The following is a 27,415-nucleotide window of genomic DNA, read 5'->3' as shown; positions in this document are numbered from 1 at the left end:
CTGCTGTTTACTGATGTGGTCCTATTGCCTAACTCATCTGACATAACTTGCTTTACTTTACTGTAAGTATTGCAAAACAGTCAATTAGAAATACATGCTGACTTTCCTGTTATATTCTTATTTGACTGAATATTAAGAAACTGGATAGAAAAGCATGAGAATGAGATGGCTTGCATTCTCCAAAATGTATCAGTTATATGAGAAGTCTGAGAATGTTTAATTACTGCAGAACACTAAGAATGCAGCTAAAACTACAAGGAAGCTGTTAATCCCCCAAATGTATGAAGAGCGGTTCAATGTGTACACCAGGAATTTAAAGGCATCACCAAACTAGCAAAGAAGGAAATGGAGAGTACATATCTCTCCAGTAAGGTAGGACTAAAAATATGTATTTTAATGCAATGCCATGTGTATCCTGTTGGTGAAAAAAAAACTTGAAAACTTCACCTTGCTCCAATTTCTTTATTTTCAAGCAGCCCTTTGAAAAACTTAGGGAAGATTCAAAGCCAAAAAGCTGTTAGAATAGGTTCCAACCCAAACATAGCTTGGAAAATTCACCTTAAGCTACAGGATAAAAAACTTTAGCTAATGAGAGAAAGAGCAAAATGTTGCCTGATCATGGTGAAAACTATTTAGTACAGAGAGACAGAAAACAGAAATTTATCAGTTTCTCTAACAAAATATTGAAGAACACACACTTCCTACTGGATTTACTAAAAAAATAAAGCAAAAACCCAAACCAAACAAAAAGCACCACACAGGAGATTAACAAGCCCCTGGAACAGAGCACCAAACCTCCCTTCACTTTAAGTTCTCATTTAAAGACTGGTTTTCCTGCTGAAAGATAATTTATCAGGAATGTTCTGCATTAGGCAGGAGATAAAAAAAAAAAAGCACAATTATCTCCTCCAGCCTCAATTAACCAGCAATCAGCCTACTTTCAACAAAATAAAAATGGCACGATAACATACCAGGTATACTGTATGAGAGATTTCAGTAAAAATAACTCAAGATAAATTTGGATATGTTGAAGTGTTTCTTATTTTCAGAACTGAGACATTCATACTTGGGGGGAATAATTGATAGATTCATAAGAAAGTCTGTGAAAGTTCAACTCCTGAGACACCATAGGATTGGCTTCAGATTTAAAATTATCTGTATAGCAGACATCTGCTTGCCCTAAAAAAACCAAACTACACAGGAGAGCCTCAGAAAGCATTTTATGCACTCAAACATTTTATTAAGTCATCTACAGCAGACTACTAAGGCTGTGCTCAGGATCTGAAAATCTGGCCTAAGACTTCAAAGATCTAGCTGACTCTCCAAGTTACAGCTAGAGTATGATGCCTTTCTCTACAGGCGGTACTTTCAGATAGTCCAGGATGGACTTGCAAAATGCAAAGGGGAATGGAGTTGAGACTTAGGAAATTCAGTGAGCACAAAACACAGGTAGCTGGCACCCTCCACACATTCCATGTGCATGTTCTCACAGGTATGACTTCTGTTTAGGACAGCTCACATTTGCTTCTCTTTGTCTGAATTTCTTTTTCTCAACTACTGTTCAGCAAATCAGACCGTATTTATTGGGTTGCCAAGTGACTGTTCTCCTTTGGATCAATGACGGATAGCTCTGTTTTAATTAATTGTGTTTTAACTCCTCACAGCACTGCAAGACAATCTGTCTTGTTTTGTTAGAAATCCATATAAGTAAAACCAACTTTTATCCTAGTAATACATGTTATACCCATTTAGAGTTCATATGCACATAATTTTTATAATCCTCATTTGGATTCCTTTCATAAATATATGTAAAACATGGAATAATTTTAATGTCTTACTTTGTAGGAAGTGGAGACTAATAGATGTGCGATATTCTGAACAGCTCCATGGTTAAATAAGATTGTCTGGTGATCTGGACCCTTCAAAGGAAAACATATAACATGATTTACTTTTTTTAACAAAACATGTAAGAGGCTTCACCTATCTACAACTTACTGCTAAGTATTAAAGGTAGATATACGAACACATCATAATCAGCTGGCATACCAATTTTTTTTAAATAAAGAAGTACAACTCTTATTTTTATAGCATTTGTCCTTTTCCAGTAATCATTTCCACTCTTTTCAATAAGCAATGACATTAGTTGTCACAACTGAAAAAACTTTAGTTATAGAAAACTTCAGAAAAATAAGAATATTTATGTTTCTATTCTTTCTATCGGAAACAACTGAAAGCTCCAGATTTTCTCTAAAAGTTGCATCAATTACCCTGTTACTAACATCTTCAGCGGTAGTATTAAGTACTTTCAACAATTCTGAGTTAATTTTTAATTCTGAAACTGTTTCCTGAATGTGGTAGTGCTTTGAGAAGAGATTCACATTCTCCTCCTACAGACTACTTTAGTTTCAAACATATTTAGCCATAAACCTAGTCAGCCACCACCCATTTATTGTCTTCAAGATCTAAGCTGGCAATGGCTGATACACCAATATTTTTCCAAGATTTAAAAAGCATCTGGAGTTAAACAGATACTGGATTTTGCAGTAGAAAGGTCTTAGAACTTCTGTAGGATGACAAAGCTTGATGAGGTTGGAAAAAACAACATGAAGTCTCAGTAGGACCTGTAACCCTCAACAGTCTCTTGTGAAATCTGATCTGTGACTTACAAACATCTCTTCAGAAGTAGCTTCACGACTCTAGTCATCTTTGCATTAAGAAAGAGCTACGTGCAATTTAAATGCAGCTTTTGGAATTCGACAGCATTAATCATACCTTGATGCATTTTCTTGACTAATCTGCAAGTGAAGAAAGTATCTTCACTTGCTCTTTTGTTCAAACCCAGCTGAGTTTATGTGCACTTCTAAACATCCTAGTAGGCATGAGTGGCGCTTTATTTTCACATTTGAAAAACAGCTGAAATCAGATTCCTCTTACAGTCAAAAGAACATTTTTAGAACATCCCTTACCTCTAAGGAAAAAAGCATAAAATTACTTTAGATGTAACATATCTGGTGCTTTAAGAGATGCTTCAGCTGCTACTGCCACCAAGAGCTTTCTATCAAAAAATGCAATTAAAACAGCATGGTTCAAGTAGGAAAACAACTTACATTGGCACGCAGAAGTGGCTGAGGCAATGATTTAAAGCCGCAGCTATGCCAGTGTTGAAGCTGAAGAACAGACATTAGAATATGTGAAAAAAAATGAATGAAATTAAAGTAAAAGAAATCATATTGACCTACACAGTTTTAGTAATTTACAAGTATTAGTGATTTTTCAATGAGATGCAGATGGTAAATTCTGTGCAAACAGCACAAATGCACTTCAGAGGTGACACCTAGGTGTATTCTCATTTGCGTGTAACTAGATGAACAAGAAAATACCTAAGCCGTACACATTGTGTTTGTACACACCAATCTTGCTTCTTTTAATTCACAACCAGGTTAATCACTAACCCAGAAATAGGGACAGCTTCAAATATAAATGTGAGAACTTGAGAATATGATGTATCATTTCCAAGAAGCTTAAGCACCAATTTAATAGCAAGACCTTCCACTTATGTATCTTTTTGCATACACCAACAGAGTTCCAGGAGCCAGTCCTCTTGCAGTGATCTTTTAACTCCAAATACGATTGAAAGCCATAATATTTCAGGAACAGAAATCACACTTCTTGCACGATTTTCCACCATAAAAATGTCAATTTTCAAGAAAACAGTAGAACAGAACAATGTTACAATTAATTCCATAATGACATTTTAAAAGCAGGTATCTAAATGCAAATATACCTTGGTTTCAGGAATCCAGCACCAGGCCTAAGATCACATAAGAAAACATTCTCAGAATAGGCTTGGGAGAAAGCTGCCTTGATTACAGGCTGTATCCTGGATCTTTCCCAGACACAAGATTTTAATTTTCAACTGGTGGTGAAATTACTACTTATGCAGAGATGTCACCACATTCAAATGTAAGTTCCAGAACTATCTATCCAATTACTCAAACAACATGTTTCCAAATGTACCTTATGTTTTTAATTTGACCATTAGAAGAGTAAAGCTTACCTACCCATATCACTTTCTCTGAAAACAAATTAAGTGCAATAGAGAGAAACTTAAAAAGTAAATTTTCACTCGTATGTTAGCTTACTGTGTACATCAACCTCTTTTTTTTTTTTTTAATTTGCTTATATATTGATAGAATCCTGGCTCTGTATGTTAAGAACTTCATCTGCTCCCCCTGTAAATCAACACTTTCCCTTGCTTAGTATGACTCTCCTCCAAGGACAATGTTTTTCATTAGTTAATTAAAGTGCAGTGAGAAGCTATAAAATAAGCAGTAAAACCAGAAAACAGCAGCAACTCAGGAACCTGAATTAAGGATTGCCTAGCTCAAGAGAACAGATCTGAGCTTTTCCAGGCATATTTGAGGAGGCAAGAAAGAAAGAAACCTGAGAAGCCCAACCAAAACAAGATTCTGGCAAGGAAGAGGAAAAAATGGATGTACAAGATCTCAGCAGACAACAGTATGCAGGAAAAAGGAGGGTAGGAGCTATGATACATCGCTATTAGTTTAATGAATAAATGTACTAAGACTAGGAAAAAAAAACACTTTAATACCTCTTATATGCCAAGCCTTACCTAAATACTAAAGATTATAGTAACTTAGTTATGGAAAAAGTTAGGAAAGTTCTTTGACTCATGCCCTTTTGGGGGGAAGTTGAAGTCTTCTTTAAAAATGTACTAAATACTAAAACTTCCAGTATTTCAGTTTTCTTCTTCAAATTATAAGAATGTACATGGCCTATCCATATAAATCACAAAATTCCCTGCAAATTCTGCTTCACTGTATTAGATGCATTTTGTTATGGGTAATGGTTGGACTTTATGATCTGAAGAAGTCTTTTCCAACCTACTTGATTCTATGAAAATACAATACTTGAATTTGATAATCAGACCTGAAACCCAAGGGCTAAACAACAAAGAAAACGGGCATTTCAGATTGTTGCTGAACGGCTGCATTTGCCTGGGCAAGAAAGAAATAAATGAGTTCTTGACCAATTTAATATTTGTGATGATCTGGTTACTCAACCTCAAATATTTTTGTTAAGCAGCACATGTTTATTCTGTAAATGCAACTATTTTCTAATACTCTTTTCATGTGCATTCATGTTCCTATCTGTTCACACAATCATCTTTCTCTTTCCAAAAACCTGATTATTCAAAACATTCACCGTAAAATTTGCTCAAGAGATATTTGACGGGTGGAGGAGGCATTAAAACACTGAGTACAGTGAGTTCATAAGATCTTCTTTACCCTGCTCCTGTGAAGTGACTGCTACAAGGAAGTAACTCATTTGGAAAAAGATGACTAACAGTTTTCATGTTGGATAAACTACGCGGAGTTACTCAGTAGTCCTCACACAGCCAACATGGCTTATACTGCTACACAGCTAACTCCTGCTTGTATGAATTGACTTCTATACCACCCGATAAGCAGTCCTGTGTTATTTTTCTTGTAAGCCAGCATGGCCCACTTTTTCACCTGTTCCAGCTACTAAGGAGACTTTCAAGGGCTTAAAAGAAAGATGCCTCAACTGTATTTTTCTTCTTAAAATACCAATTTCTTTTTGGCCGGATGGTTGTACTCAGAGTTGCGAACAATGGCTTGATGAGACCAGTGATGAATGGTGTTCCTCAGGGGTTGGTATTGGGACCAGCACCATTTAGCATCTTTGCCAGTGACATGGACAGTGAGATTGATGCACCCTCAGCAAGTATGCTGATGACACCAAGCTGTGTAGTGTGACTGACATGCTGGAGGGAAGGGATGCCATCCAGAGAGACCTGGACAGGCTGGAGAAGTGGGACTGTGCGAACCTCATGAAGTTCAACAAGGCCAAGTGCAAGGTCATGCACCTGGGTTGGGAAAATACCAAGCAAAACACAGGCTGGGCAGAGACTGGATGGAGCAGCCCTGAGTGGGTGTTGGTTGATGAGAAGCTCCCCATGACCCATCAGTACGCACCTGAGCCCAGAAACCATCCATGTTCTGGGCTGCATCCCCAGCAACGTGACCAGCAGGTCAAGGGAGCGGATTCTTCCACTCTGCTGTGCTCTGGGGAGACACTCCCCCCCCCCCCAGAGTCCTGAATCCAGCCCTGGGGGCAAAAACCTAAGAGGGATGTGGAGCTGTTGGAGTGTGGTCAAAGGAGGCCACCGAGATGCTGCGAGGGCTGGAGCAGCTCTACTCTGGAGACAGGCTGAGAGAGCTGGGCTGGTTCAGCCCGGAGAAGAGAAGGCTCCAGGGAGACCTAAGAGCAACTCCAGTGCCTAAAAGGGGCTACAAGAAATCTGGAGAGGGGCTTTTGACAAGGGCTTGTAGTGACAGGACAATGGGGAATGTCTTAAACCTGACAGAGGTGAGATTGAGATTAGACATTACGCAGAAATTATTGACTATGAGGGTGCTGAGGCACTGGCACAGGGTGCCCAGAGAAGCTGTGGCTGCCCCATCCCTGGCAGTGTTCAAGGCCAGGTTGGATGGGGCTTGGAGCAAACTGCTTTAGTGGAAGGTGCTCCTGCGTGTGGCAGGGGGTTGGAACTGGATGAGCTTTAGGTCCCTTCCAACCCAAACCATTTTATAATTCTTTTTCCAGCATTAGCTATAGATCTGAACTTCCACAGTCCAGTGTAGGACTTTGTCTTCATGTTTTCTCTAAACAATTCTGTAACTATTAGCAGCCAAGTTACATTTTTATATCACACTAACTCTGCAGTTTTCAGTCTTTCAAAAAAAAAAAAAAAAAGCAATTGGATGGCTGTACATAAAGAATACTTAAGGTAGAGAAAAAAACAGTTTTAACGAAGGAATAATTCAGAGTTCCAGAAGACTCACAGTACGTGATAAGTAAGGAAGAAATTTGAGGTAAATGCTTAAAAATTCATAAGTTTTAGACAGTTTTCATTTATTAGTCTGGGAGATAAATATGATGTATGATCTTCTAGTTTTAAACTGTTTTTACAAGGGAAAGATGCTGTACAAGTCTGATTTCCTACACTGAATTATTTTGATGCAGTTACTGTATAACTCAGGGGTACAGTAGCTACCAAAGAAATGCAACAGTAAAAAAACCACCAAACAGTGCTATATAGAAACATGGTGGGGGAGAAGGCAGAAGAAACAAAACCTTCTGTGTTTGGAGTGGGTTTACTGCTGTTTTTAAATTAGTTTTCCTGTATCAATGGCACTGCATTACACAGCTGTAATGCATATGTATCTGGAGAAACCTGTAAGTGGTAGAGCTCAAATGAGAAGAGCATTGTACTTCCTCCCAACTTACAGCCTTCCAAAATTTGTACTGACAACAGTGAAGACTGACACTTGCCCGCACTGTTGACTTCATTTAGAAGTCAAATGTATAAACACACATACTAGAAATAAAACGCTTATTCACGTATTCATTTTACTGTGTGAACCCCAATGAATCTGTCGGCAAATCCAGATCAATAACAGTTAAGTCATTACTGTCCTAATGTTCCTGCCACAAAAGGCAGTATCATCTTTCACAGCTTCTTATACACCAAAAACACAAGTTACATAAAGAACATGTATTCTCTTTCTTACTTTGCAGCAATGTGAGAAGATCTGACATATGTATTCTTGTGTATATCGAGACCTACTGAGCAGTGCCATTAGGTGGGAGATAACTGTAGCATCCTGGAAACAAGTGAGAAAACAAAAAGGTATTAACACTGTATTTCAACATAGTTTCTTCACAGTTTGCTACTGTGATTCTGCATTCAATTTTCTCCCTTCCATTTGCAAGGGCACACAACAAGACCATTGAAACAGTACAGGAGAGACTTCAAGGCATGAGTGACAGTACTGAACTAAGTCCTCATGGAAAACATAATGGGTCAATGCAAGTTAGATATAAAACTTCTGGGATTTGTCTCCAGATTCTTTACTTCATAAGACACCAATGAAAGAATGGGGCAAGCCCCAAAACCATACTGACTGCAAATATGGTTACTGAAAGCAATTATTTCAGGAGCTGTGTTAGCATTTTCTCAGTACAAGTGTGATTTACTTACCTCTTTGTTTCATGTCCAAGTAGAAGAAAGCAGGGAGAGGAACAAGGTACCAGACTGAACAATGTACAGTCCACCATAAATTCTGTGGCACTCACTTTCTAACTGAATCACATGATTCCCTGACTGACTTTAAGTCAAACATAAGCAATAGGTGCTATTAGCATGTGTGACACTAATTCCAAATATATCAGCTAAAGAAAATCATTATACTAAAGTTCCCTTCTGAAAACACATCCAGTTACTTAAGCTCTGTGGTGTATCATGAAATTTTAAAGCATTTACTCACTTTTAGCAGTACATCCTGGTAAAATGGCAGCAACTGGAATGGTGTTAAAAGAAATACTAGTCATTTTAGTTTGGAATACTCCTAAGACAGAAAGGGTGTTGAACAGAAGAGCTGAAAGACTGTATGAGTCTTCCTTTACAAAGGACCTGTGCTATATTTTCCCTACACAAGCAAATCATACTCTTTGTTTTACCTGCAGAATGATGAATTGCAATCCTCTGACTAGGGAGACGTAGATTAAAATTACGAGCAAAATCTTCATGCTCTTCAGCTGCTTTCAAAGTAATGAAAGTAGCACCAGCCTGTTTTCATGACTACAGCTTCAGAGCTATATAGCTGTTTATGACAAGTTTTATTTCCCAATTACTTGGGAAATTGCTAACCACACTTTTTTATATTAGCGAAACGAACTTGTGTAAGTCTCTCTTTTTTTTGTATACATTCTGAGGTTAGGCTAAGCTTTGCAGTACTTTTAAATATTTATATATATATATATATATATATATATATAATTTACCAGCTTATTTTAGAAAGCTTTGCTGCCAACAACCAGGCCTTCTTATTCTCCACAGAAAACAATAGACCAACAGAGCCAAAAAACACACGGAGAACAAAAACAACTTGTTTCTACTGCTTGTTTCTCAATAACTGGAAAGGATCAATATGCAAAAGCCTCATTTGCCATTTCAACATCTTATAGAGAGATGTCCTGGAGTTCTTCCACATCCACGAGCCATATATCTATTGCACACTTATGTGCACAGGAAAAGCAAGGGACAAACTATTCTAAGCAGTATTCTTATTGTCTGGTTAACAGCAGCACCATCTTCTACCTTTACACATGGCATATATACAAACACATCTGTTTCTCTGGTTTCTTTACAACTTCAGAACCCAAACGCCTGCAGGGAATTGGTATGGTTGCAGGGCAATAGTGAACACTAAATCTAAAAGCATGTTGTAATAGCACTGATGGTCATAACCATAATGTGGTGATTCTTGACTCCCTCTGATAGAAGTAAGCATGCAGTGGTGTGTAAACTAAGTGGGTACTGTGTTTAGGGCATATGCTAAGCAGAAGCAAATTTCCATGAAAAAGCAAACAGAAGCAGCTAAAAGGCCAACCTTGTTGTCAAGAAAGACACAGCACAAAGTCACAGCAGGTCCTAAGACTTCAAAGTGCTTCCCTTGAGTTACATCAAAACAAGCTGACAATGTACCCAGGATTCCTCGGGGGTTTAACACATTGAACCCATTAAAACATATCCTTGTTGTCTTCTGTAAATCTCTGGCACCTGAAGGTATCAAGCCACAGTACTGTTCAATATGTATGTACATATGTATGTATGTATGTACAGCATACATATATATACATGCTAAGAAGCTTATCAGTGGTAAAGTGCATCTTACACAAAACAATCAAGAAACCAGGAAGGTAGGAGGAAAAGAGACACCTCAGGATTCAGAGGCAATAAAACTTACAAAAAGGAGCTTCAAGATGCAAGATGCAGGACCTGACATCTGCGGGGAAATCACTGGTTATGTCATATGGCTTATTTAAAAAGGTGCAACTACAAGGATCAAAATGTTGGTCTAAGTTCTTCTCAGTTTTGGGAAAGTGGAGTGTCTGCCCTAAATTTTTTATTAGGCCCATAATTACTTCTTTAATTGAGAAGAATTTCTCAAATGGTGCCTTGTGGAACACAGTTTGCAGCAGCCCGGGCTGTGGCTATACCTTCCAAGAAACAGGAAAAGCACCTCTTCTTTTCAAGGGATTTTCATTCATTACTGTTCAAAGCATGGGTTTAGGTATTCCCAAAAGAGAAGCAAAAAACAAGCTAATGCACAGAAATTTTAAGCACGGCCATAAAATACTTAACGTTCAGGTGTCCAGCTGGAATGGGAGATTGGAAAACGGGTATTACACTTGAAACTAAACACGGCACCCTCACCAGATGATCCTTTCCTGTAGCTATGATTAAGGGACATCATGTTTGCCTGAATAAGGAACGGAGTAGCAGAATTCTGATGTCACTGCTATGCAGCAGAGAAATACAAAGGGTGAAACAAAATCTTAGGCATATAGTTCCCACAATGTTAGTGGTAATTTGTATTATAACAGTGGTTCTTCCACATTTCTGTACATGCTCTTCCACTTCCTCTCCCTTCCAGATATCACATCTTTCCTCCAAATAGGGAGGAATTAACAGTCTCATTAAGCACTGATTCCCAGGATTTGTTAATGAAGACAACCATTTTACGCCTTGACTTTGGATGCTTGAGTGCAGGAAGCAGATGCCCCTGCAATTATAAGCTCTTAGGGACCAACTTGGGGGAATCTGGGAGCATAAAGTGGAGTCAAAGGAAGGAACTGAGAAACAAAGAGTAAACTCTAACATCACTCGTAAGAGGTGCCTTCAGCGGTAACACATTCAATCTGCAGATGGCTTCCTTGCTGAACAATCAAAAAAAAAACAATTGGAAAAAGGCAATGAACAGCAGAGGACAAAGCTGGCTGACTACCTACACATACTAAATTAAAAGGGTAAGCTCTGAAGAGCTACAGAAAGACTTCATGAGATGGACTACCTAGCAGATGAAATTCAGAACAGGTGTATGGTAAAACTGAGTTCATAGAAAACAAGCTTACATGACTATTTCTGCAATGAAAATGTAAGAAATCGTTAGAAAAGAAATAGAGAACAAAACTGTCATTACAGGACTACATAACAACTAGACAATATCATGAGAAAAATCTGTTGAAGACTATTAATACACAGAAATTGTCTCTAGTACTGACAGACACCTGAACCACAAGGTACGAAATCAGAGGCCAGCTTCACTACAAGCATCAAGTCTTCCTCAGCAAGCAACAGTCATTCCTTTGAGTGATGGGACTACAGTGGTCAGCATTATGGGCTTACAATTACCCTCAGAAATTGAACCTATTAACTGACATCCAGCCAGGAGACTGGTGCACTGCTACCCTTTTCCTAACAGAGATCACTGGTACAGTACTGTTCACATGCCAGAGCTTACCTCATCCGTTACACTGTGTCAAAAGAGAAGGGAAAAGTGCAAATCCTTTTTTCCCATCCTTCCAATTAAGAGAGTGAGTTTCAGCAAGGCCTTTTGTGTCTAAGCTGCTAAAAGGCAGCCCTACCTTCACTGGCTTTGCCAGTCACCTTAACAAGGTCAGCACCAACAGCCCTATTGCTCACACGCTCCAAGCTGAACTTAAGATTATGAGCTCAGCTGCTCATACGAGCAACTGTGAAGGACATTTTCTATATTCCTGTCAGTTAAATGTAGATCACACATACATTAATGAAAAGCACAGAAGTGTTGAAGGTGATCGTTTTCCACATCAAGTGCACAAACTAAGCAAGCACCCTCACAGCTGGAGTGGGAAGACAGTGTCAAGCAATATTTTAAATTTCAGAAACTAACTTTTGCCAATATAACTGTGATAATGGCATCTGTAAATACCACTTAGAAACAGTTTTTACTCGTTAAGATTGCACACAAGCCTGAAAATTTTTGTGTACTACCTTGTTGATCATCTCATATCAAATATTGCTACAAACATTGGCAAGCCAGAGACCTTAAACGTAGATGAGAAATACTAACACTGTTGGTCAAGTAAGTCCTCATTACTACTGCAGACAGCAAGATCTTTCACCCCCAAATTTACAGGTTTTAAAAGGACAATCATCTTGCAACTTACTGTATATAACAGATCTTCTGGAGTTACAGGGCTAATGAAAATAGTACGAAGACACCGCAAGCAAGCTTCAATAAACTTCAAATCCGGCGACAGCAATCCTACAAATACAAACAAAAACTACTATTCAGCTTCATTATCTTCGTTTATTTGAGTACTTTAGGAACATTCATTAACACAGATCCATTAAGGGAAAATTACCTTGCAATAAGGCTGGGATAATATGGCAGTCTAGTAGGGATTTGACATTATTCTCTGTACCCATTGCGAGGCTTCCAAGGACCACGGCACATTCTGTTCTCAGTTCTGTGCTGGAGGTTTCTTGCTGAAGTAAATACAGCAACCTGGAAATAGAATTATTTATAAAGGAAAATTCAGATTAAAGAGAACTTCTACATACAGTAAAAAAAAAAAATAATCTGAATCCTGCTATGTAAAGAAAATGAAGGCTGAACTAAAGAGCAAGATGAACACTTTAGTCATGAACTGTAACACTGTGTGTTCTTACACAGGTTTTACTTCCTGTTATGGTACGGAGATACCACACTGGTGGTTTGGGTTTTTTTGTCCCCTAAAAAATGCAGTGTCACAGTACTGATATCCAGGATGAAGTCTTTCAGGATACCAGGAAGACCCCAAATTTCAATTAAAGGAAACAAGTCTGCAGTTTGACGTCAATAGGAAAGGGAACCTCATGAATTTCCCCTGACACCTAGGGACATTACTGCCACTACTGTGATGATGATCTTTGGCAGTGACTTCTTCTGGGACAAGGTTCAAATTAAATGCCATCATTAAGAACAAGCATGGGGGCTGAGAGTAATCCGAGTTTTGAACACCGAGGAACGATCATATAGAATATAAAGGAAGTTTTATATGCAGGAAGGCAGCTGAATTCTAGCTAAACAGGATCACTTCAAGCTTAAAACACATCTTGCCAAACTCATACTTTGGGTCTCAGACAATATGGATTCTTCATACAGCATCAAGACAGCTAGAAGCCCCTTTGAACATACTTCAGATTACACGTGTAGCACCTGAATCACAGCAGAGGTCCCCAATCACTTTCAGTCTAAATCTGAGTCATATAGAGTGACCAGATTCCTACTTCACATCAGCAGAGAAGATAATCACTTAAAGATTCACATAGTTTACAAGCTGAAGGTGAAAAGTGTTTAACTAAGGGCACCCAAAATACATACAAGTCTGAGCAAAACCGAAAGAGTTAAGATGACTTAAGTGGACACAGAAATACAATTCTCTCTGTATATGCAACATACACAGTCACTTTTCTAGATTCACTGAGCTAAGACAGAAATACTCTCAATTTAGTAACACACTACCCTATCTAGTTTCAAAAGGTCTCCCGTAAAGCCAGGCAACATACTAAACCCTTCTCCAGGAGCAAAAAGGAGCCACTGCTGAGAGTAGTTACTGGGAATCAGGACAAGTAGTTACTGAGGTTGACAAATCCCTGAACAAAATACCCAAAAAGCTGACTTTCTAAATCAAAGGCAAGGGAAAAAGTAACCAGAAACACAAAATCAAAATGCAATTTATTTACATGGGAATGGAAGAGGCCAACCAAGGGAATAGCAAGCAGCCCCATAACAGACAGTAACACAGAAGAGTATCTTTAACACACATTCCAAGTGTTTTCCACTTAAGTAAGGCAAAAATGGCTTCCACCATGTTTGAACTCTAAAGTAAAAGGCCACAGACATAACTATGGCATGACAATGGAAGAAAGGCATGAGATCGAAGGTCTCCTCAATACCTATAAGCAGCACATTCATTACATAAAATTCATTCTATCCCAGGCAGCAGATAATTTCCCAATCTCTTGGAAAAGGAGAACAGCAAAATAATCCTCCACTATTCCCTAAGAATCTATTTGGATGAAAAATTCTGTGATTGTCAATCTGCTTTGCAAAACACAGGTTTGACAGCAGCCAGGAAACAGAGGTATGCTAGTATCACTCAAAGCATACATGTACCCTTTTTGATTTCACGGTGGGAAAAAAGCTCTAAAACATGAACACATACTAAGAAGATGAAATACAGTTGCTCTCTGAACACAAACAAAACAGTTGAAACATGGCACAAAATTAATGTGTGAGACGCAAGCAATTTCAAAAGCACAGACATCTTTTCTCCTTTCAACTTTCTTCATATTCAAAGGTTCAGACTGGCATACGTTCAGAATGGCATAGATTTCCAGAATCATTGCTGTTTTCTTTAATCCACTTCTTCCAAAAAACTTACCAAAGGCACCCAGACTCTTTGTCCCTTCCCATCTGTTTATCTGAAAGGCCATTTATTCCTGATATTTAGAAATCCCTCCCAATTTTTTGTGGAAAGCAATTCCTGACTAATTTACATCAATTTCATACTGCGTGGATATTATCCTTTAATTTATGTATTTCTTCTCATTTCTTATTGACATAATGGTCCTGAGACACTTTGGCCCAGAGTGCCCACATGGCTCAGTGGAGCTGATCTGCTTATCTGTTTGTTCTTCATTGTACCATTGCCTATAATACTGACAGAGCAAGGTTTGTAGAGAAGGCTCATATTAACAGGTGTTCACACATTATTTGTACAAACTCACAATTAACTGCACCTGTATAATCACTTTCTGGAAAAGTAACAAAAATTGTACTTGTGGCAATTTAATTACATGTTCCTAAAGCTACAAATTCCGGTATGTATCCTTTGAACTATGAACTGCACTATGTTCAGGGTAAAGATTAGCGTGGCTTCTGAAAGGCTACAAAACAAGTAAAATACATAATCAATGTTATGCAAAATCATCTCAAAGGAAAAAAAACATTCCACTTCTATTCCAAATGGGACAGAATAACCCTGCATCACTGTTACTTCTTCATAGACTGCTGGTTTTGTTCTCTGCCATCTAGATCAGGTAAGGATACAAAGGAAGCAGAAACTTTTTTGATCATGTACAAATACAATGTGAGGGATCCCGGCTAAAATTCATCCTTGAAAAGGTGTTGTATTTTTTTCTGGACACTGAGCTATATGGAAAATGCACTCTCACCTACTACTCTAACTCTGACATTTGCCAATTATCAAGAAAAATCCATTAATGTAGAAAATAATTTGACATGAATTACCATGAGCAGATGAATTCATTTACTGGAGTAACACGTACAGCTGTTCTAACACCAAAGACTTGACATTTCTTGACTCTTTTAACTTAAACATATACATTTTGTAAGCTAATGCTGCAGAACACTTCTCAACACGTTCTAACTCTTCTACTAGAAACAGTTATGTATCTTCTATATCTTTATCACTTCATTTCACCATAAAATTTAACACACACACACACAATTTAAAAAGTCAGCTGGAAGATTTGGCTTTAAAGAATTGGCAACTTAGAAAACTTCAATAAATAACCTGCTCCTTTGTATCCAGAAATGTTCAAAGAACTATAGAATTATTTAGGTTGGAAAAAACATTTAGTAGAGTCCAACCATTAACCTAACACTGCCAAGTCCATCACTAAACTATGTCCTGAAGTGCCACATCTAAATGTCTTTTAAATATCTCCAGGAGTGGTGACTCTACCACTTCCCTAGGCAGCCTGTTCCAATGCTTAATAACCTTTCAGTGATTAAATTTTTCAGCCTGAACCTCCCCTGGCACAGCTTGAGGCTGTTACCTCTTGTCCTATCACTTGTTACTTGGGAGAAGGGAAGGACCTCCATGCCACTACAACCTCCTTTCAGGTAGTTGTAGAGAGCAGTAAGGTACTCTCTGAGCCTTCTCTTCTCCAGACTAAACCAGCCCAGTTCCCTCAGCCACTCCTCATAAGACATGTTCTAGAGCCTTCACCAGCTTTGCTGCCATCCTTTGGGCATGCTCCAGCACCTCAGTGCCATGTCCTAAAACACTTTAAAAAGGTATTTTTACGACGTCCAAAAGCACCCTAAATTCTGAAGGTTGTTCTCTTCCAAAGAAATTAATAGCTACTTTCTTTTCCATTAACACTCTGCACTTGGAACAGATGTTACAGTTATGTTAATGTTAAAGAGTGAAAATGAAACATGCTGACTATAATCTATAGTCTGTGCGTCTAAAATAAAAATCCTTAACTAAGTTTTATAATTAGTTAAGATGAAAATTTAAGTTCAGATTTTACATACAATACATTTTGGAACTATTAATAATATCCTTATCTAGGTCTTTAAAGTATGCTTGTGCTTCAGATTAGGTTTTCCAGAGCTAGATACCACTATCATAACATTTGCTGTCTCCTTCTTTAAAGAGAGCACTGACAGCAAGTAACATTGAAAACTAAGTAGTTAAATGACAAACTGCAAAACTACAAAAAGTTTAGTGAAAAGAACTTGTATAATTAATAAAGATGAAACTATCCATTAACAAACTACTCTTAAACATTAAAGACAGACCACATCCTTCTATTGTCAAAAGGAACACAGGGATAGCATACTAATGTACATCCAGGACTGGTTTGGGGTTTCCAAGGGTCTAACATAGACAAATTCAGCAAAGATGTTTGTAATTCATTCTACCAATGTCAATATTAAGAAGTTAAAAAGGTAAAAAAATGGTACATTCACGCAAGGGATAAGAAGAAAGGTCATCATTTGGATTTTTGAAACCTAAAAAATATTACTAAGGTAATTGTCCACATTTTTTAAGAACGTGACATCCCTGCTTGTCCTGGATCTCTTATCTCCAGCATTACTCCTTAATCAGCCAGACTTCTACCAAACCTGCAGAAATTCTGGAACAAGGCTCTGCTAGAACCACCATTACTCACTTTTGTAGAGCCCGAGTGTTTCAGGAGGCATCAAAAGAACAGGTATTATAAAACAGCAAAAAGGTACCCATGCTTTTGTTGACTCAGTTTTCAGCCTTTGATCCCACAGTAAAGCTCATTACAATGAGACACAAAATGAAATAAAATTAATGGAAAGATCTTGCAACATCTTCATTAACATTAATCCAATGTTTGAGGCCAAGTAGTTTAAAACACAGTATTTGGACTTTTGCAACCTTCTAGAAGGCTTCCCTATGCTATTTTCCTCTACTGCTGATGTAGAGTACAATTTCTTCCATTTGTCCCTGCAATTCTAATAGCAATTAACTAATTAAGGCTTTTTTCTCAGATGTCAGTAATGGTATCCAGGCAATTGTATCTAAATGAGGTAGGGCAGTAAATCCATACAGAGAGACAATTCTATTAACTCCACAAACGCTTAGAAACCAAAAACAAGGTCAGCTGGAGGCATGATGTATTCTGAAAAAGTGACTGGGATTCATCTAGGAAAAGCACAAAGTATTCTAGGTGAAGTAGAAAACTTTCAAGGAAAGTAGCTGCTGAAAAAATCAGAACTATCATGGCTTGGCAAGGAAGATAAACAGTTCAAATTTGCCTTTCTTTGGAAGACTGAGATGGATTTGGGGCATCCAAGTTGTGCACTGTAAGACAGACTCATATGATTTAGACCTCATCAACCCAGTGTGAACACAGACCTCATAGCTAAAAACAGCAGAATTTACTCTTTGATATTCCATCCCACTTACAAGTTGTCACAAAAATCTCTGCAGCTCTTAAAACACCTGGGAAGGAGACAAACTCAGCACTTCATCAAGCCCCATAATCAAGGAAAAAGAGCTCAGGGCTACAGTTCCAAGTTATAGTACCATGAATCTCAAGATACCTTGTATCAAAGTATATGAAAAAATAAGAGCTGTAATTCAAATCACAATTATCTGAATATTTATTAATAGTATCCACACAAATCAGATGAATGCACTATATGCTGGAATGGTCATGATTTCTTCTTATTCTGCCCTGGAAGATGCTTGACTTTCAGTCCATTGCCAATAGGCCTGAAAAACATACAATGGAAATATGCAAAGAATATACAGATGAAAGTACTACTGAGGCATATTCTTTTGTGCTAGCTTACAGAATATTGAATAACAAACAAGTTAATACACCTCTGAACGTATGGGAAGCCCCAGTGAGTATTGATCACAAACTGTGAACTGAAGTATTACAATAGGTCAAACAGGATGGGACTATTTACAGACTTTATTAAAACTGCCCATTTTAGTGCATTTTTAGCATTGGTTTCCTAACAGTGTACCAAGAAGCAATCACTGGCCACAGAATTTTCTAATGCAAGAACTAAATATCATTTTGAAAGTACACAGATTAATTTCTGTAAAATATCTGAAGTGACAAACAATGTTACGGATTCTTACACATTAGGACTCAAAAATGAGTGATTTTTACGACTGTTAGTCAAACAAATGTATCCCAAACTGAGATGTCACATTTTCACTTCTGGATGCAACAACTTAATTCAGAATCTCCAGAAGCTGGAGCCAAGGGGCATGGGTTAACCCTACAAAGCAAAGATAACTGCTTCTGAAGAATTTCATGCGAAGCAAACAGTACCTGTAATTTTTTTTTTTTTTAAAGCCAAGTTAAGAAAAATAATGGTAGGACTGAGCTTTGAGCTATACTATCAAATATGTTCTCACTACTTAAACATCTCTAAAGGAGACAGTAACACTAGCAGTCCCCTCCCATGTGGATCAGAGAGAAAAACACCCTTCTGCTCTAACGCAAGCAGTAGGGAAGAAAGTTGCAAAGAAATCTTTTTCCTTTAGGAGCAAAACATGGAGTCTCAGGTTACAGCTCTAGTAATTTATTCTAATGCTTAATCTTATTTTTGTTCACTTAACTAAATCCACTGTCGGAGCAGTACAATACCTACTGAGCTATAAACTCAGTCTGAATTAAAGAAGAGACAAAACAACATGGAGTAAATAAAGACTATGATCAAGTTTTTCCTCACCTTTCTCTTTAATGATCAATTTCACTTGGAAATAACTCCTACTACTCTCCATTGAACTATTGCAGTCTGATTCACCTTTTTATAACATGAATGGTTTCATTCAGCACGTAACACTCTGTACCCCAAGGTGCTACCAGCTCTCTGAAGTTGTTCACATGCACACACTTTTAGAGTAACTTGAAGGATATTAAAGATATCCTTCAGAGTAGAGTATGGCTTCTTTCTGCTGCTAGATAAAGAAAATCCCACATCCAAGTGCATTTACACTGTCTGTATGACCTAAATTATTCTATTCCCACCTCTAAGAAAACTCTGGAAGCCATTTAGCAAAAACTAGAAACATCCTTTATTTGCAGCCATTTATACCAGAATATGTGGGATCAACACATAGCCAAACAGGGCATACATTTCACTAACAATATTCAAAGATTTTTAACTTACACAGTGAATGACACTGATTCAGTTTAGTATTATTTTAACGCAAGACACAGGCTCAAATATTTTACTACATCAGCTGCCTTCATCAAAGTAAGGCTATTTTTGAGATGATGCAAGCTTTATAATAGGTATTATATAAAGCAACATCCTCATCCAGTCTTGCTTCAAGCATCCTACCACTCTGCTCAAAACTGATGTCTTGTAAGTTCACTGTTCATTCCATTTATCTTTGTAAACCACCAACATGCAAACTTCATTCCAAGTCTTCCAGAAGTTACTGTGTGGAAATACTCTGTGTTAAAACATCAGTGAATCAGCCAGCCTATGACTACTATCTGAAAAACTACTGTTCATTTAGACCAATCTATTTTAAAAGGCTTTTGAATGAGAATGTTAAGGAGTTTTAAAGCATAAAATATGCTGTTTTAACTTCCCATTCAGCTGCATTTTGAAATTCTTCACTGTACACAAAACAGCTACACTACACTTTCACTCTGGTATCACCACCCTGCACATGAAAGAGGATGTGAAGAATATGGTTTTAATACCTTTTACAGATTTGATTCTTACAGCTCCTTAGGAACAGATACGAGATATCCTAAAACTATCTTTTATATGATGTTTTTAAGCTCAACCCCCCCCCCCCAAAAAAAAAAAAAAAACAAAAAAAACAAACCACACTTTAAAAGGTGCCATTAGAAGTAGAGCTAATATTAACAACTTTTTGGCTAACAGAAAAGGCACTTAAGTGATACACGGCTGCTCAGCTTTTAAACAAAACCATCTCTAATGCAATTCTGCTGATTGCAAATATTTGTCTTGACTCACACGTACTTCATAGCTGAATTAGAATACCTTGCTCTAGTTACATATAACCCTCATGGTGAGGGTTATTCCTCACAAAGAGACATATAATTATGTAAACAGGCTCCCACTTGCTTTGAAGAAAAAGCAGGGACAACCACAGGAAGCCTATTAGAGCCTCTGCTCTCCACTTCTGTCACCACTCTAAAAGTAAAGGAAGCCTTTAAAAATATCAGCATTGCAGATGAAGCTCCTTCATGTAAGCACACAAACCCCTAGTTCTGGGCACAGATCCCTACCTTATGCAGCACATGACACAAAAATTCCAATTTTAAAGTCAACTGCAGCCAAGAACAGGACAAGGTGTCAGGAAAACAATGGCTCCTCAGCCTCAGAAGGATATCCAAGGACTTCAGACAGATCACTTTGTTAATGTGCAGGACAAACTCAGTAATACTACATCCAAAAGTACTGAGTTCTTGACAACTGGTAACATGCCAGAGATCGTGAATGTCTTAAAAGATGTGTGTAACTGATAATGAGTACAATTCTTATTTACACCACCAGCAGTGGTCATGCAGGTCAAGCTGACCTGAAGACATCACAATTTCTGCAGTCAGCAAGTCAATTAGGTAGGAACTGAGGATCATAGAACCAGAGCTGTGAGGAATCTTACAGATCATCTAGTCACTAACCTTGCTCCAAGGCAGAATCATCAGCCATTAAACTGCTTGCAGTTACTGTCTTGCTTGTCAGTACTTCCATTGGTGGAGATTCACCACACTGCCACCACAAGCAGCCTTTCAGCACTGCAAGGTGTAGGATGTACATACATTCCTCTACTACTATGCTGCAGTCTTGCTCTCTCTGTGCTCTTATGTCCATTTTTCTTTTTAACTTAACAGAACAATACTTTTTTGTGAAACCTTTTGTTAAGCTTTTTTGTGATTACTGAGCTGAAGCAGTTTTCAGTGCAGCAACACAAACACCACCACAAGTGGTAGCAGGATATGATCTGAAGCAGAGAGGGATAGTTCTGTGAGAAGAGACCTGTGAAATCAACTTGGCTTTTCAGCTGCACCTTTACATAACACTGCCTAGGTCAGAGCCACCAAAGGCATCTTCATTACTGTAACAAAGTCCTAAACCCAAGGCAACAGAAAGAGGAGATGCACAAAAGCTGCACTTCCACCAACAGAAGTTTTCACAAGAAAAGAATTGCTCCCCAGCACTGAGAGATGAGGGACAGGATTACTCCAGAAATACTAATTTTAGAGAAGACACCAAAGCAAAAATAAACAAAAAAGCTCAAAAGGTTCATCTGAACCTAAATCATCATCTCAACAGATAATGTTTAGAATGGGAAGTAGCATCAGGACAACAAAGTGCATATTTGGCAACCCTTCTCTAAGAAATAAACCCTCACTTAGAAAAAAACCCAACTCCATCTCATGTCCATGCTGTTATCCTAATGGTTTCCCACTGAAACAGAACAAGCTGAAAAGGTGCCCACACTGGAAGTCAAGACAGAGATCAGAAATGGAGTAGATCCTAGTATTTTCTGGCTTTGGACACAATCTTGCCAATAACTTCTTTATAAAAGATGTAACAAGCTAGGAAGATCAAAATTACTTCCTGTATCACTAAGCACACGAGGTCTCTCTTCTGGAGGAGAGATGATATACAACACATTTTTCTGCAGTTGAGAGATCTTGTGCCAAAACAATTCATATAATGATTATTGATAAACCAAAGGCTTTATTAGAACAATCAAACCAACTCTTCGTCAGAAACACTAGTTTACAGTTTTAAAATGTGTTTGCTCCCTGCAGTATCAACTGACCAAGGGAAACATAACAGATTCCTAGCCTTCTCTAAACTGCAGTTTCACTATCCCAAAAAGAGACTTTGATCTGTTTATCGATAAGCACTTAAAATTTAGGGAAAAGAGTTGTAACACCCAAATCTCACATGCAAATTCAGCACAGGTTTTTTTTAGGCTGAAATTTATGCCTTTTTTTTTTTTTTTTTTGTTTCTCCAAGCTTGATTTCTGAATGCTATCCATTCCTGTTAGAAATAAAGATCCTACCTCACATTTAGACAAGTTATCTGGCATATCAAAATCCAGCTTACGACCCAAACCACAATAAATAATACTATTGACAGCTTCGTATCTGTCACTTCACTAACATTTCTAGAGCTGCTCTTTTACTAGGCCTCAGACTAGAAATCTTTCTTCATGTCTGCAGGAGCTACTGCAGGTATGCTTCATCCCCTCAGGCTTAAGAATGCTTCGGGTTTTATTCTCTCTTTAACAAATGGTGCTGCACAGACACACTGACAGGAAAGAGTTGCCATTTCCTTTCCATAAAAGGGGTTGATCCTTCATGATGAGGTTTCTTCCCTCTCCTCCATGTCATAAAAGTAACTGGCTGCTCCCTTTTCCTCATACAAAAGCATGTGGTAAAACTAGAAACCTCCCAGAGGTGCAGTTCATCCTGTATTGAATAAAAATATACTTTTTTTTATGTGTGTATACACACACATATATTGTATTTTACTGTACTGAATCCTGGGTTTGTATGATTTGGCAAAACAGGCAACCCTGCAATATTATTCATAGCTAATCAAGAACAATGCCCAGCTACTAAGGATTTTTTACCTTTTCAAAATTATTTATAATAGAAACTGAAAAATATAAATCATCAGATACAGAAACAGTCACCTGCAGATAATTTACCAGTCACTCAGGTAACAGAGAATTAAAAAAACCCCAAACAACCAAAAAACCAACCAAAAGACAAGTTTAATATTTCTCATACCAGTTTCCACCATTCATCGGCCCTTCCCACTTCACAATACCAGGACTTCTCCAACAGAATTCTTTCTTGGTGGACACCTTAAGACTAGAAACCAGAAAACATTGGGGAAAAAAAAAATCTGCTGTCATTGCTAAACCTAATCACATCTACCTACTAACCTAGACCTAGACTGTAGTGAAACCTGATGGCCAAGTTTGTTCCCTGAAATTGTTCAGCAGCTTTACAGCCCCAGACACAAACAAGAAAAAGCCTTCTTTACCTAAGATCAGTATCAGGCTCATGGAGCAGGGCATACGTCCCCAAAGGTGGTTTAGAGAATCAGTCTAAAGCCATTTTGGGATAGCACTAGGTTCAATATTGCTCTGTCTAATCCTAACCAGACAGTAATTAAAGAGATTTGCATGACACCAAGCACAACATATATTTGCACAAATACATCTTTCATGCATAATCTTAACATATAAAGTTATAAATTAAGAAAGCTTTCATTAAAACCATACCCTCACTCATATGGGGAGGCTTCCTTACACTAGCTAATAATGGATGTTAGAGTGCAATACTCTCAGGCAAGTACTAACACATTTTGTCTGTACAGGAGATGTTTTGTCAAGCAGATAGTTGCAGTCCTACAGTTAAAAGATGGCTAGTCCTTTAGGAGTAACGTTATAATAAGACACTAATTAAAACAACTTCTTGAGCAAGTGCCTGAGTTCAAGGCTATCCCTAAGGAAAAAACAGACATATAAAGGCAGCTCTTCATTAAATCAGATTACAGAATCAAAGAGTAGATGATATTGGAAATGATCTCTGGAGGCCATCTAGATCACCCCTCTGCTCAAAGCAGGGTCAGCTAGAGTACTTGGCTAAGTATGCCAGCCATGAAGACAAGCTTTCCAGGACACAAAGTAACAGACATACTTTCTTTGTGTTAAACTAAACTTGTACTTACTATATGCACAAGCCTCTTTATTCCTAAATACCCAAACACAGGGAGCTTCTTGCTTATCTTCTACTTAAACAGTAAGTTAATTGTTTAACTAATAACATTATCTGACATGTATCTAACTCCAAGAAAAGCTGAAAGCAACAGGGTGGTTTTTCACACTGCACTCCTGCAACTGCTCTCACAATAGTCAGCACCCCAGCATAAAAATATTCCATTTGCAAGGGTGCTCTTCTGATAAGCTCCATGCAGGATCAAGTATTAATATGATGGGTCATCTATGAATTTGTAATACCATGCATTTGAAGAATTGTTTGGGATACTTGTGAGCTATGCAAAACCATCCTGCCTAAGTTTTCTTTTTAAGCCTCAAAACAAAAGTAACACACAAACATTTCAAATTATATCAGTGATATGCAAATTCCTCTACTTACTTATCAGCCCATCAGTTTTAAGTTTTCCAGATTTGCCAGCTCATGATGGGCACAAAAATCGTCTTTACAGATACATTTGTGTTTAATGTAAATACTAGCCTATATAAAATACTTTTCCTCAGCTGACAGACTGGAATCTAACAGAACTTTCCAGTCAACAGACATCTTATCATCTTAGTGGGTTTCACAGTTATCAAAGCAGCAGTCTTACTTTCTGTTAAACGTTAAATAAACACTGCCTGGAGGAATTTCAAAAGGAATATCAAATTTCATGATGTCCACGTGGGTGTGTTCACGGTCCCAGAAACAACTTAAAACCCCAAGAAATTCTTACTAGCTCTCACTGCCACACAACCTAACAGTATGCTTCGCAGAACTCAAATTTCAAATGATGGAATGGGTAAGAGTTCATCAGCTGTTCTACATGTCATTTCAAATGTGCTCGAAATAAATAGATAGATAGATAAGTAAATAATTGAATAAATGAAAGCCACAGCAACAGTTAAACAGAATCCCTAATAGATTACTTTGGGAAAGGCGAAATTTAACTGTATAAAGGTTTTTGAGGTTCATCTACCTAGAGGTAGGCCTTTAGCTTTTTTGGGAAGAAGTACACTACCATATTACAGCTCCAGACTTAAGCACTTGATGCCTTAAGACTCTGGAGAACAATCAACTGGAAGTTATAAAATCATTTTGTTAAATGACAAGAACGATTTAATGTTTTTGTTAAAGGATTTGGATGGTTAAGTTGAAGATCTGATTTAAAAACCTTTATATTCATTTTGGAGCAAAGGAGTAACTGAAGCTCCTAACGAGAAACCAGCTCTGAAGTGAATTAGACTTTAAATATTAAACTCTCAGTAATAATTAGATAGTCAATAACTTGATTCAGTGAACATTTGTGATGTAATAGCACAGGTCAGAGCTTTAACAGGCAACTACAACGCACAGGAAGATAAAGCTTTGTTCTGATGACTGGAACTTAATACTGTCTTCTCTACCCTCTGCCATCCACCAGATGAGGGAAGAGAGGAAATATGTCACAAGCTTGAAAGGGCCAACTGTTGACTGCGTAACAAACCACCGAATGCCATCTCTTTCAGGGTACCAGAAAGTAGTCCGCAGACTTGCAAAACAGTTATCAAGAACTTACTCATACGTTCATTTCATGGAAAGTGTTTCTTTTCCAATTCCACCTCTACAAACCAGAGGCTTTAGGCTGTTTACTGCAGAATTTGGAAAGGGCTGCCAAGCAATAACTTTTGCCTACAACAGAACCTAAACTACTCACTAGCCCAGTGGCCTTAAAATGTAGCTGATGAGCAGTTCATGGGAAAGCTCTTAAGGACGGCCTCAAGGTACCACAGAGTAGGGAGGGAAAGACTACTTAGCTTTAGAAGTTAAAGAACAGTGAAACTTCTGGGTGGTCCTACTAACCACTTCTGCGAGTCTGCAGATCCTTCTGTATTCCTCTATGCCTTAGGAGTTACTAAGTGGCAATGAATATGGTGACATTTCTAGCCTCTACTATAAACTCCACCAGAAAGGGGTTTCAGTTACAATTCAGATTATTGGGAGCCAGCAGCGCTTCAGATTAACTGCTACTAGAGGAATGTTGTTTCATTGAATCAGAATTCCCACCAAGATGACTTCGAAAATAAAATTTACTTTGAGCTGAGGACTTAATCACCTTCCTGAGATTTAAGAGGCAAGAGCAACTGACAAAAAACTTCAATTACTGATCCTGTATTCTGAAGAGCTTTCTGATTATGTTCATACGCACAAGAGCAGCAGTGTTTGTTCTTAAATTGCCAAGTGAAAGAGCACACCAACAATTAGTACAGACTTTCTCATTCTCTGCTAGCTCTGATGTAGAGTAGAAGGGGGAAAAAAAACCCCTAGAAAACTTAAGGACAATACAAGTAGTAAATCATTTTTAGGCAAGACTATTTTTGGCCTGCCACTGAAGGAACTTGGTATATCATGACATTAAAATACCCATTTTCCCCTCAACTTCAGAAATTTCATTTTCTGGCATTGCTACTAAATAAGTAACGGTTTCAAAAAGTAAAATTTCTGCAGTCCTGACAGAGGTGCCTAAGGCCAGCATTTCCTGAGAATGTAAAGCAGTAACTTTCATTCTGTAGCAAGGAAGACATACAGAATATAATTTCTTAAGAAACAAAACCCACACACAGGTTGTTGCATTTATATTCTTAACATCCAGGACCATGTTTGCGTATCCATCTGTACAGTTCATCACAATTCTTAAGTCCCCTTTCTAGGCCACTGGCCTAGAAATGACAAGAGATTCAGCCATACTTCCCTGCCATTTTCTTCCTGTACTGAGATATTTAAATGACTTTGCATTTCTTTCCAACCAGGCAGCAGTCAGATATTTTAAAATAGGGATATTTCAAAATAGGGATATTTCAAACCTACCAGCAGTATTTCACCCAATTTAACAAGATTCCTAGATTAGGTTCCAAACCCCATATGAATCTGTTCTAATATCTGAACATACTGTTTTCTTTCCCAGTAAGTGACAGAAATCTGAAAGGGTTCTTTGGGTCTAAAGGGTCTCTTCTGAAAGCTTGGTGGAAAAATACTTTGGGAAGAAAAGAGAAGCAAGAAATATGTAAACAAGAAGTTGAGCTAAAGGACAAAGCAGCAGCATAACTCTAACAATCCCCATGCCATTACAGAAAAGAATCAGCTTCCCTTGGGAGACTTCAATTCTAACACTGTGAAAACTGTTCTCCTCATTAACCTTGCAGAGGAGACTTAAAACAAAACACTAGGGTGCTTACTCTTATTCTTATTGAAGGAAAGGTTTGACTTTGCAACTGGAATTCCAAAGGTTCCCATACTCTAAGGGTTTCAGTGGCCATTCACAAATTATAGTGTCCAAAGCACCAATGAATTCCTACCACTTTCTTAGAGAGAACAACAGAAGGAGTTCTCTAATCTATAATCTAAGCCTGCCAATACCTTGAGGGAATTCTAAA

General features: G+C 37.9%; 1 protein-coding gene across 9 annotated transcripts in view; it reads right to left on the bottom strand.

The window, feature by feature from the left end:
- The window catches only part of ARMC8 (armadillo repeat containing 8), a 67,260-nt gene that overhangs the window by 22,704 nt on the left and 17,141 nt on the right, over positions 1 to 27,415 (bottom strand). For 6 of the 9 annotated variants that reach the window (XR_010611600.1, XM_065675122.1, XM_065675118.1 and 3 more), the window contains 6 exons: positions 12,301 to 12,443; positions 12,103 to 12,200; positions 8,376 to 8,408; positions 7,620 to 7,712; positions 3,108 to 3,167; positions 1,839 to 1,919 (listed from right to left, as the gene is read on the bottom strand). Coding sequence is in view for 8 of the 9 variants with exons in the window: in XM_065675122.1 (XP_065531194.1) it covers positions 1,839 to 1,919; positions 3,108 to 3,167; positions 7,620 to 7,712; positions 8,376 to 8,408; positions 12,103 to 12,200; positions 12,301 to 12,443 (508 nt within the window). In the remaining variant the exon portion in view is untranslated. The remainder of the gene's footprint in view (positions 1 to 1,838; positions 1,920 to 3,107; positions 3,168 to 7,619; positions 7,713 to 8,375; positions 8,409 to 12,102; positions 12,201 to 12,300; positions 12,444 to 27,415) is intronic. The other 3 variants (XM_065675120.1, XM_065675121.1, XM_065675125.1) reach the window with 3 other exon arrangements.

Source organism: Lathamus discolor, chromosome 3, assembly GCF_037157495.1.
Source record: "Lathamus discolor isolate bLatDis1 chromosome 3, bLatDis1.hap1, whole genome shotgun sequence".
In the NCBI taxonomy this organism is placed as follows: Eukaryota; Metazoa; Chordata; class Aves; order Psittaciformes; family Psittacidae; genus Lathamus; species Lathamus discolor.
Note: the sequence above shows the minus strand (reverse complement) of the source record. Positions and strands in the feature narration are given on the sequence as shown.